This window comes from Balaenoptera physalus (genome assembly GCF_965194825.1).
Source record: "Balaenoptera physalus genome assembly, contig: HAP1_SCAFFOLD_884, whole genome shotgun sequence".
Taxonomy (NCBI): domain Eukaryota; kingdom Metazoa; phylum Chordata; class Mammalia; order Artiodactyla; family Balaenopteridae; genus Balaenoptera; species Balaenoptera physalus.
In genome coordinates, this window is record NW_028125899.1 from 200,740 (window position 1) to 211,928 (window position 11,189).

At 55.3% G+C, this 11,189-nt stretch overlaps 1 protein-coding gene across 1 annotated transcript; it reads left to right on the plus strand.

Annotated features, from left to right (window-relative positions):
• Positions 1-379: 379 nt before the first annotated feature.
• On the plus strand, positions 380-8,940 carry LOC309653684 (NUT family member 2G-like; the record flags this gene model as incomplete). The annotated part of the gene is made up of 7 exons (XM_082478522.1): positions 380-413; positions 3,283-3,997; positions 4,951-5,079; positions 6,126-6,298; positions 6,751-6,893; positions 7,319-7,552; positions 8,073-8,940. The coding sequence occupies 7 exons, from the start codon at positions 380-382 to the stop codon at positions 8,865-8,867; spliced, it is 2,223 nt and encodes a 740-aa protein (XP_082334648.1). The 3' UTR covers positions 8,868-8,940.
• Between the last annotated feature and the right edge of the window lie 2,249 nt (positions 8,941-11,189).

Consider the following 11,189-nt stretch of genomic DNA (forward strand, 5'->3'; position numbering starts at 1 on the left):
TACAGATTTCGAGTTAAATGTAAATTTCAGATAAAGAGGGAAAGAATTTGCAGTAAAAGTATGTACAAAATTTGCATGGGACACTGTTATACTAAAAACGAATTCATTGTTTATGTGAAATTCAAAAATCAAATTCAGTTAGGCATTTGTTATTTTTCTTTGCTAGATCGAGCCAACCTATTCTTTCAGGTACTTTGAAATGTAAGAGACTGTAGAAATTCTTGTTCTAGGAATCTAGTGCAGAAACAGAGGAGCCACGATACCCATACAATCATTGGAAATATCCTCAGATATATTAGAACATATATGAATTTTCAACTAGAAAAAAAAAAGAAGGCATTTTTAAAAATGAAAACAGATTGCCTTCGTTTTTAGTTGCATGGCGTATCCCTGGAAAGATTTTAATGAAACAGGTAACACTGCTTTCCCCCGGGAAAGAGGTGGGAGGAGGACTCGCCACTGCATATTCCATTTTGCACAATTTAATTTTGAACCATGAGAAGGTGTTGCTCGCTTAAAATATTATACTAAAATCATTTAAAAGGTAAAAAACTCAATCTTTTACAACCATGGAATACTATGAGAAAGACATTTAGTGAATTCTGGTCTTGGACATGGGGGCTGCATGACGGTTTTTTGATGGACGGGGGCTTTCCAGCACAAAGGATCATTAGTAAGGCTGGTCCTGCTGGATGTTGGTTGGAGCACAAGGACCACTCCCTTAGGAGTGATGTACATACAGCAGTCAAAGACACTGGATCTGCTGAGACAATCCTAGTTTCAAATACTCAGTTCCATGTGGCCATAAATACCCAAGTGTTTATCAGATTAACAGTTCTGAATTTTGTTCAGAAAGTCTAGTCTCTGTTGAAGTAAGTCAAGAGCCAGGTAGGAAGCAGAGTGTGTTGAGGGACACAAAACTAGGTTGATGGAAAAAGAAGTGAAAGGAAGGGACCGTCAAGTCCAACCTCGGTGCCGTGAATCAAAACAACAGTCTATAAACTGCGTAAAGAGGCACATGCCAATTGTGTTGCCACTGTGTGAGGTGGAAGGAACTTCCGGTTCTTGCCTACCTGCCAGAGCCCTCGTGGAATGTCTCCCCACCCCCACCCTACCCAGACCCACGTGCCCTCTGCCCCTCCCCCACTGCAGAATGTTTCAGCCACATTCTACTATTATGATTCAAACCTGCCCCTCCTTCAGTTGGATCCTGAGCGTCTGCGAAGTGAAGCAGGTCACTCTCTGGGTCCTGGTCTTGACTTTTCTCATTGAGGCTACCAGGCAGCAGTAGTCCGTGCCCAAGCCTGCAGGATGGCTTCAGAAGGAGGTAAGCCTATAGGCTGGGGGTGTGTTCTCAGAGACCCTGCCATCCCTCACATCCTTCGGGTTCACACGTGACACTTCACGGTGGGCACACAGTTGGACTGAAGTAGAGGGAGAAGAGAGCACTGGACACACGAGGACATTTCACCTGGGGAGACTGGGGAGCCTGAAGAAACCTGAGACTGCACTGGGGAGGAGGGGTCATTGGAGGCGGATCAAGAGGAATTGCCCTGGCTATGGAGAAAGGATGGCAGCAGGCAGGTTGATTCTTTCTAGAAGGGAGACAAGCCACTTTGAAACGTGTGTGTAAGGATGTGTGTGATGTCCTGGTGGTGACACAGGGAGGGTCATGAGGAAAGCCTAGACGTGTCTTGTGTTCCTGAGGCACCTGAAGCTTGCCTCACCATATCTTTCTAAGGGATTTGAACAGGAGCATACTGTATCTAAGGGGGCCGTGGGGAGAGATGGTCTTGGTGAGAAAACTATTCAGTGGGGCTGTGTGTGGCCACACCTGCAGTGAAGTGCCCTCTCCGAGAGCTAGGCAGGAGGTTACTCTAACTGCCGCAGCCCACACCTTGTCCACTCCTCCCAGCCTAGAGCTCACTTCTCAGTTCAGACAACTGTTGCTTTGGATTCAACAGGGGATGGGCAACCATGTAACTTCAGCCAAGAGAGGGCTCAGGTTCCTGAATTGCTCTGAATTGTTCTTCCTTTTGTGGAATCGCAGTACTTCAGACCTACTTCATCTCGTCCAGTATCTCATGGTGGACCCTCAGGCTGCCTTGAGAGGAAGAGTTTGTTCATATTTCCTGTCACTCCTTCATGGACAGGGGACAGATGTGGAGTGGGGTTGTTTCGGGTGGAATGTCTGTGAAGGCTGTTTCCTCTTTTAAAGGGGGAAGGAGTGTAGCCCAGGGGCAGGAAGACGATATTCTGTGTTATTATTAAACGTCCTATGACACCTGTTCTGGTTAATTAGGTGCTCCGTGGTGTGTACCTTGTTCTCCTGAACAGGGATGTGATCCAGACAACTTGATCGCCATGGCAACTGGCTTCTGCCTGCTTCTCAGATTGTCTTTCCGTTATTGGGAGCTGGAGGGGGAAGGACCACAGGCGGTCTGTACTCCCATGACCAATGTAACATGACAATTCCCTGGCCCTTGTTTAATCCTCTGCAGCCATCACTGGCTGTGAAATGACAGAATCTAAGGGACACGCGCCTACTTCTCACACACCACTCCCCCCACCCCCGCCTCCTAGGAACAGAACTCCTGAGTGATGACAGTGACTCTGGGCACTGGGGAGGGGGTGGCAGGACCTGGCCCATGTTACGTGTCTGCTGTGGGTTGTTCTGAGATGCAGGTGCATTCTGGGCCAGTGTTATGGGTTTGTATCAGGATTCCATTAGAGAGAGATTTTCCAGCATTTTGTTTTGTTTTGTGAGGCTAGGAAAGAAAGAGGGGATTTCTACTGAGCATCAGGAAAAGGAGGACTGAGGAGGAGGTGGGGCCCTAATATTTTACACAATACCTGTCCACAAAGGGCCTTTGGGTGCCTAGAACTTACCTTGGAGAAGGTCCCTACCTGCTAGTACGCCGGCTGAGGGGCATTTCTCACAGAGCGGATGTCCACACAGTTCCAGATCTTGGGAGACAGCCTGTGAGGCTTAGGTGTCAGGGGGTGCCTTAGGGAGGCTCTCCAAGTCAGTGCTTGCTGAGGCGATTTCTTCTCGGCAGACAGGGGTCAGGGACCTTGGTGGATGGGCGCGAGGTCACCAGTGGAATAATTCTCAACTGGAGGTCAGGGCATGAAAATCACTTGAAGACATTTGCACGTTGCACAGTTTCCCTTGTCCAAGTGTCCCTCACCTGTGGAGATTTACACTCTGATGCCACAGAAAGCCTCAGTCCCACTTGCCCATTCTCCTCCTCCATTCACTCCTTTCCTTTGCCTCAACAGCATCTCCAGTGCTGGGAACAGATGTGACCATGAACCCCGGTGCCGCCTTGTCTACTTTCACGGCAGTGCCCTTCCCTCCACCCATTCCTGGCGCCCAGCACCGGCCACCCTGGCAACAGCACCTGCCACGTCCCATCACCCCAGCATTCCCTCCTGGCAGCAGCCTGCTGCTGCCAGCTTTCCCCAGGACGCCTATGGTGGCTAATGGTGGCCGTGGCCCCAGTGCCCCTGGGGCTTGCAACCTCACTGTCCAAGTCAGGTCACAAGGGAGGACAGTGGAGGCCCCCCAGACTCAGACCTTTGTCGTTACTCAGGCCCCCCTCAACTGGAGCGCTCCAGCGGCCCTCAGCAGGAGCGCTGCATGTCCTGCACCCGTATTCATAGCAACCCCTGTGATGGGGACCGCTGTGACTGCTTCAGCTGTTGGAGTTAGTCAGGCTGGCAAGGGAGGCTGGACCCCAGGCTTTCCTCCTCAAGCTCCACCACCAGCTGCCCAGCTGGCCCCTATCATTCGCCCAGTGAACTCTGGGCCAGGGCCACATGGCACTTCCAGGGAGGGCCGCCTGGCCACCAACCAGTCCAACGCCTCGCAGGATGGCTCCTCTAACACCCAGAGAGAGTACAGTAACTTCCGACGTTGGCAGCGCTTCAAGCCCCTGGCCCGGAGACACTTTCGCCTGAGTCCTGATGCAGAAGCTTTTTCCTGCTTTCTCATGTGAGTGAACGCTCAGAGGGTCCTGAGCTTATGGGAGCTTTTAGATAAAGAGGAACTGGGGATGGACTCGCACGTTAGGTTTCTAGGGATACTGGAAGGAAGGTGTGAGGGCGATGTCCATGCTATGAGAAGGCACATTGTCGGTCACATGGGTGGGCCTGCCAGTCCGTGACATCAGGACTGAAATGTGCCCTATCTCAACTGGCCCCACCACCCTGTGAGTCTGGTCAGCTTGCTCTTCCATGATTCTCATGGTAATACGGACTGAAGACTTGCAGTCAGAGAGGGTCGTGGTGTAAGGTGAGGAGCCAAGGAGTGGATGCCGCACTCTCCTGTGGTGCCGCGTCCTTCATACAGGACGTGAGCGTACATGGCCAGGGGAGGTCACTTCAGAGGAGGAGGAGGAGCGCGGGGCCCAGGAGAGCGCTTTATGCATGCCTCCACTTCGTTGTGGAGAATTCCACTAGGAACAGGGTGATGGTAGAGCTCTCCTAAGGGCGTGGGCTCTCTCCCACTAGAGTTGTGAGCCTGGCAGGCATTTCCATCCTAAACCTCCGGTCCCTCGTAAAAAGGGGACAATTACACTTCACTCAGAGGACTGTGCAGAAGACGCCTTGGGCTAATCTATGAAGTGTTAGCAGATTGCTTGGCACATGCCACGCCTCATTGATGATAGTGATTTTTATGATGAAAATGCAGCCTTGAGGAGGAAAAGAGCTCCCCAAGGCACAATGTCCCAGCTCTAGCCTGGGAGTGGATGGTCGTCCTTGAGTGAGTGTGAGGCGGTGACAGCAGTGGCCGGGAAGGCTTGTCTTTGCCCTCCCAGACGCCCGCCTCTCACCCTCCTCTTGCTCAGTCATTCTGGGTTGAGTGATGTGTGGTCCACATGGGCGGGTGGGGTCAGGCAGGTGGGGGCTGGGCTGGGCCCGGAGACTGACCCCGAGTGCTTACAGCCCAGTGCTTCGATCCCTGGCCCGCCTGAATCCCACCATGACGCAGGAGGAGGGACTGTGGAGGGCCATGCAGGAATGGCGGTGCAGAAGCAACCTTGACCGGATGATCTACTACGAGAGGGCGGAAAAGTGAGTCAGCGTCCTGGGCCCAGGGGCTGCGTGGAGGGTGAGGCGAGTGGGTGAGGGCAGGGTCTGGCCGTGGGGGTGCTCATCAGAGAGGACAGAGGAGAAGGGCTGTCACCCAGCACAGGCGCCCCGCAGCCCAGGGGCCCTACTGTCCCCCAGAAACCCCTCCCTCACCTTGAGAGTTTGAGACTTCTGTCCTTCCTCCACCAGGAGCTCTGCTTTCCCCTGATTTTGACCTACCCTTGCCTTGACGTGAAGGTCTCAGGACGGGGCAGGGTGAAGCTGTGAGTCCAGTAGGGGTCCAACTCCGGCCATATGGGCTGGGCCGGGGAAAGAGCTCCACCCGCCAGCCTGCTGCTTCCTTAGTGGTGGGTGGCTGGCGGCCACTAACATAAACTTGGGACCTCCTCTCCTTACAAACAGTGGCCTGAGTGGGTACCCTGGCTTCCCTCAAGAGGCTGGGGAAGCCAGCTGCCATCAGCCCAGGGGTCTCCGGCCCTTCCAGTGTTTGCTCCATGGTAATCCCCTTGGTTTAAGAAACAAAAGCAAACAAACGAGCGCCTCTCAGAGGAGGGGAAGGCCTCTCCTCTAAGCTCAGCATCCACATCGTCCAGCCTCTCCTGGGTCCTGTCTCCAGGTCTATGTTCCAGGAGGCTCAGTCTTAGCCCAGGGTCCTGGATTCGGGCAAGGACCCCTGTGGGGAACACATGCCTGTTCCAGCCTCTGGCTGTCAGCCCTTCATGTGGTTCTGGATGGGGACGGGGGCATGAGGAGGGTGCCCCCTGGGTCAGCCATGTGTCCCGTTGACCTGGTTCAATTCAGCGACCTGGGTCTATGCTGTTGAATGCCCTCCAGTGCTGGTGAGGCAGGAAGGGTCCCAGATCTTGTTATCACTTCCAGGAGCAGCTCTCTGCTGTGGACAGCACCTCACAGGGCCTTGACGGCCCCAAGGCACATCCTCTCCCAATGCCTCATTCTTGGCTGCCTTTGTTGGGCTCCAGAACCCAGGCCTTTTTCTCAGAGTGGCCTGTGCCTCCGTCACCCCCCAGGTTCATGGAATTTGCGGCCAAGGAGGAGATGCACATTCAGCATTTGCAGTGGATGCAGTGCGCGCAGGACCTGCCTCCTCCAGCCCCACCGAAGCTGGATCCTCGGGGGCCCCCAGCCCCGAAAGTGGGCCTTCAGCCAGTCACCCAGCTTCCCACTGGAGCTGAAGGCACAGGTAACAGGGGCGTAGGGTTGGCCACCGCCCCCAGGTGGATCCTTTTCTTTCAAGACAGGGGCATTGGTCTTTCAACCAAAACAGCCACCGAGGCGGGGGGTGGGGGGTGGGGTCTCAGCTGCCCCTTGTCACTACGGGGTATTGACTTGGTCAGTTTTGTAACTCCTCTCACACCTCCCTGTCAAAGGACCCCACACGAAGTCTGCCTAAGAAGTGGGCTTGATGGGGAGACCCCTAGAAAATTGGAGGTTCCCCACTTCCTTACTTGTGACTCTCTTAGATGACCCCCTTACCTCCCCTCTCCAACTGTGCATGAGGCTTCAGATGGTCCTGACCCCTCCCACACCCACATCAGTGTCCCCCAGACAATGCCCTCACCAACGTGCGCTCGGTGGTCAGGAGGTGGACCGGGAGTCCCTCACCTTCCTTCCCTTCCTTCTGCTCTGCCTCAGCCTGTGCTCCCAGGATGTCCGGCCCCAGGGCCCAGCCCTCGCACCCGAAGCCACACAGATCCCAGTGGCCCCCGGAGCCCAAGGCGCCCAAGGAGATTCCCCCTGAGACTGTGAGGGAGTATGTGGACAGGATGGAGGCGCTGGTGGGACACGTCCACTCAGCCATGGGCAAGTCACATGCAGAATGTGGAAAGGACGGAAATGAGCTGAAGCAGGAAGAGGACGACACCTACTTGGACCCGCGTCTCTTGAGCTACACTGACGAGCTGCGTTCCCGGGAACACTCTGTCACCAAGGTAGGCTGGGCCTGGAGCCTGGGGTCTACAAGATGCCAGGGCATGGAACTCTCAGCACCTAAGATCTGGGTTCTGCTCAGGCCGATGGGACTTAAGCTCAGCTCCTTGTTCCTGAGCCTGGTGTTAGGGGAGGTTTACGCAGATGTATGTGTGTATATGTTTGTGTCTGTGTGTATGCTTTTGTGTGTCTGTGTATGTGCATCTGTATATGTGCTCTTTTGTGTGTGACTGTGTATGTGCATGTGTGTGTGTGTGTGTGTGTGCTGACCATCCCCGCCTTGTGGAGGAGAGTGGGGGTGGGTCTCTGCTTTTCACTTTCCCTCCTGGTCTTCTTGTGTCACAGGCCACTCCTGGCCAAGGATGCTCACAGCCTCTTCTTTCTGTCCGAGGTGGAGGCAGTCATTCATCCTCGATTCCCGGCAGAATTGTTTTCCCCAGACCCGCAGCTGGATCTCTTGGCCCTTGCTGAGGAGCTTAAGCAGGAGGAAGGACTCACCCCTGAAGAAGTGAGCCAGGGGAGGGAGAGGGACACTTAGGGAGCCAGGGGACACCAGGGGAGGGGGGACACCAGGTGATCCAGGGGACAGGGGAAACCAGGTTGCCCAGGGGAGCCAGAGGAGGGAGGGATCGCAGGTAGAACAGGGGAGACAAGGGACACCTAGGAAGACCAGGGCACGAGGGACCCCAGTGAGCAGGGGAGAGGTAGGGCCCCAGAGCAGGAGGCCCACATGGCTCTGTCCATCCCTTCCCTGCCTCGGCGGCCTGGCATGGGGAAGGGCCCTCTCTGGGGTGTGTGCAGCTCAGGGTGATAGGAAGGAGAGGATGGGGAGCCGGGAGCGGAGGGAAGGACACACAGCTGGGAATAAGGTGCAGGAGGATGGCAGGAATGCCATCGTGTCTGTATTTGGAGTCTAGTCCTGGGGTCACCCGTCCCCTCCTCCCCCCCAGGGCCATTGTCCCACTGCCCAGTGCTCCTCCTCTCACACGTGCGCGTGGAGCCGTCACTGTCCTCCTCCCTCCTACCAGCTGGTGCAGAAACAACTCCTGGCCTTGAAAGAGGAGGAAGGTGGGCCGGCAGCCCCGAGCCACAGTGCACCCGGAATGGGCTCAAGTCCATCTGAGTCCCACGCCGGCCAAGGTGCCCAGAGGCACGACCAAGACCGCCATCGAGGGGTCAGTGATGAAGCCTGCCCACCAGAGATTGATGTTGAGGCTCTTCATAGGCCCATCCGAGCAGACACTGGCCCGTTCGTGCTCAGAGTCTTTGGTCCCTGTCGAGGACGTCAGGAGGTCTCTCCATTCCGGGCCGGACGGCCCTCCCCTCCCCAGGGTCAAAGGCGCACTGGCCCTCTACTGGGACCCAGGGATGCGTCTGTTCTCAGAGAGGCGTCTCCTGTTCCGGAGGCCCGAGGGCCCAGGGACGCGTCCAGTGAGGACGAGGAGGAGCTCCCCAGCCTGGCCTCCCTCTTGGCCTCTCCGCAGAGCCTGCCGCCTTGCGGGCTGTCCCAGAGTCCTGCCCCTGCCTCAGGCCTGGCCTCCCCTGGAGGTTGGGGGGCCCAGAGTGCTCCCCAGGCCCCCTCCCCTCAGACAAGAGGCCCCAGCCCAGATCCACCAGCCGCTCCCAAGTCGAGGAAGCGGGCTCTGTGTGGGCGCCCAGCCGCTGCTGAGAAGCTGCCCATCCCCGGGGCTGGCCACGGGGTCTCTGCGAGGCCAGCCTTGGCTCTGGGGCTGGCTCGCCCCTCACAGCCGAGAAAGAGAAAGCGTGACCCGTTTGTCACAGGGAAGAGGAGGAGGAAGAAGAGGAAGCACTGCAGCCAGTAGGGAACAGCCGGGCCGGCCCTCCAGGGCGAGCCCCCCAGGGCGGCCCCCAGGGGAGCCTAGGGGCTCCTCCTCACCCCAGTGCTGATCCTGGAGGATGTGGGGGGTTAGGGAGGTGGGGGAGGTGGGTGTGGGCAGGACCTTTGGAGTGATGTATGAAAATTGTGAATAAAGATAGTTTTGGTGGGAAATGCTCTCAGGCCACCATCATCTTCTTCGTGTGGTGCTGCTCCACAGAGAGCGATCCTGAGAGGAAGGGTGAGGGAGGTCACAGGAGCTATGGATCTACAGGTGGCCAAACCTTTCCTCCACATAGACAAGGACTCCTCAGGCTGCCCCTGGGAACGCATAGCTCTCACTTTCCCCAGGGACCCCCTCATCATCCGCTTCTCTAAAGCCTGCTTGGCTAGGGGCCTTCTGGGGCATCTGTAGCATCTTCTGCATCCCTGAACCGTCTGGGGAGGGAGAGCTGCTTTTGTGCCTCTCAGCCCTCTGGACACTAACCAGTTTCTAGGACGGAGCCTGGAGACGGCCCTTGTCTTTATGGAGCTGCTCTCTGCTTCCCTGAAGTGGCCAGGCGATGGCGCTGGGGTGACCCTCCGCTCATCCAGGGTTTCCTGTGTGGGTGGCCTGACCAGAGAGGAAAAGTCTTGGCCATGGGGACAGGACTGTCTGCCTCATCATAGCGGGAGCGTTCTCTAGTCCCACTGGGATTATTGCAATGTGGAGAGTGGTTGAGGCAGCTACCTCTTAATCCCAGTGAGGATGCAACAAGGGGAATGGGCGCGGGGAAATTCATGGGGCACCTGTTACAGGTGAGTCTAAGGGAAACGACAGTTGGGCCCCTTTGTGGAACTTGTGGGATTTCTGTGCAGCAGCATCTCTTTCAACTGAGGGAGGAGGACCCATCTGGCTGTGGCTGTGGGGACTGGCCTTCGGGGCCTAGGGGTGTGCAAAGACACCCCAGAACTACTGTCCCTTCCCTTTCCACCCATGGCTGGACATGTGTGTGTATTGGTATCAACACTGATTTGTATTCCCATAGAAAACAGTTCCTCCTGACAAACTATGACCGTGTTTCACAAGAACAGCTTGCTCACAGGGGCAGCAGGGGTGGGGGAGAGGTGTCTGCGGCCCCAGATCTGGGTGGGAGCTGGGATCCATGCTGAGGAGTGTGGATGCCTCAGTCACTGTCCTGTGGGTGCCGGCAGAGACTTTGAATCATCAGAGCAGGGGAAATGACCCGCTCATAAGGGTGAGACGAGCAAACAATGAGGGCAGGGAGCAGACCCCTGCTATCTCCCCGAACTGCCCCCCCTCCCAGTCTGCTTAGCTTCCGTCACAGCCTGTGCTGGCCCACCTCTGAAGCCCCTTCCTCCTAAAGCACTCAGATGCTCTGATCTTTTGTAGACCTGCCCCGGGCCTCACGCCCCTTCCCTGCTGGCCAAAGGCTCTTCTCCAGGTTCTGAGTTCTGATTCCTTCCCCAGGACCCAGGCAGGGGTTAGGACAACAGGGACTCCCTGAACATGACCCCTACACCATCAGCATGCAAAACTGGGGCCGCAGGCTTCCGCAGGTGGCATGGCTCTCTGCTGGACCCTGCAAAGAGCTTGGAGAAGAAAGGGGCTCATGTCTCTCCACCTCCACTAATCTGTAGGTCAGCCTCACAGGTCCTCCTCTGTCCAGGTGGGCAGCACATATGTGCTCCCAGCCCTCCTTGACCCTTTGTGAAAGAAAGTTTTTGCAGCTCAGTAGTCTATTAGTCAAGGTGTCTCAGGGCTTGTTCCTTTTGAAGCCCTACAGGAGAATCTGTTTCCTTTCCCTTTCTGTCTTCTAGAGGCTGCCTGCATTCCTTGGAATTAGTCCCTTCTTCCATCTTCAAAGTGCATCACTTTTTTCTCTGCTTCCCTCATCACATGGTCTCTCCAACTCTGACTCTTCCTATGTCCCTCCTATACAAATCTTTGTGTTTATATATAGCCCACCCAGAAAATTTATGATAATCTCTTCATCTCAAGATTTTTTACTTGGTCACAGCTGCAAAGTCCTTTTTTCCATACAAGGTGACATTCACATATTGTCATAGGAGGGGTTAAACACGGACCTTTTTGGGGAACCGTAATTTACCCTACTAGAAGAAATCCACAAGAATACCTACCATCAGAATCCACATGAATAACAGACTATGACCAAGTGGAATTTATTCCAGGGATGCAAGCCTGGTTCAATGGTAAAAAATCATCAATGTAATCTACCATATTGAGTCTAAAGGAACACATACTGTCACACCAATTAATATAGAAAAGGCATTTAACGAAATTCAA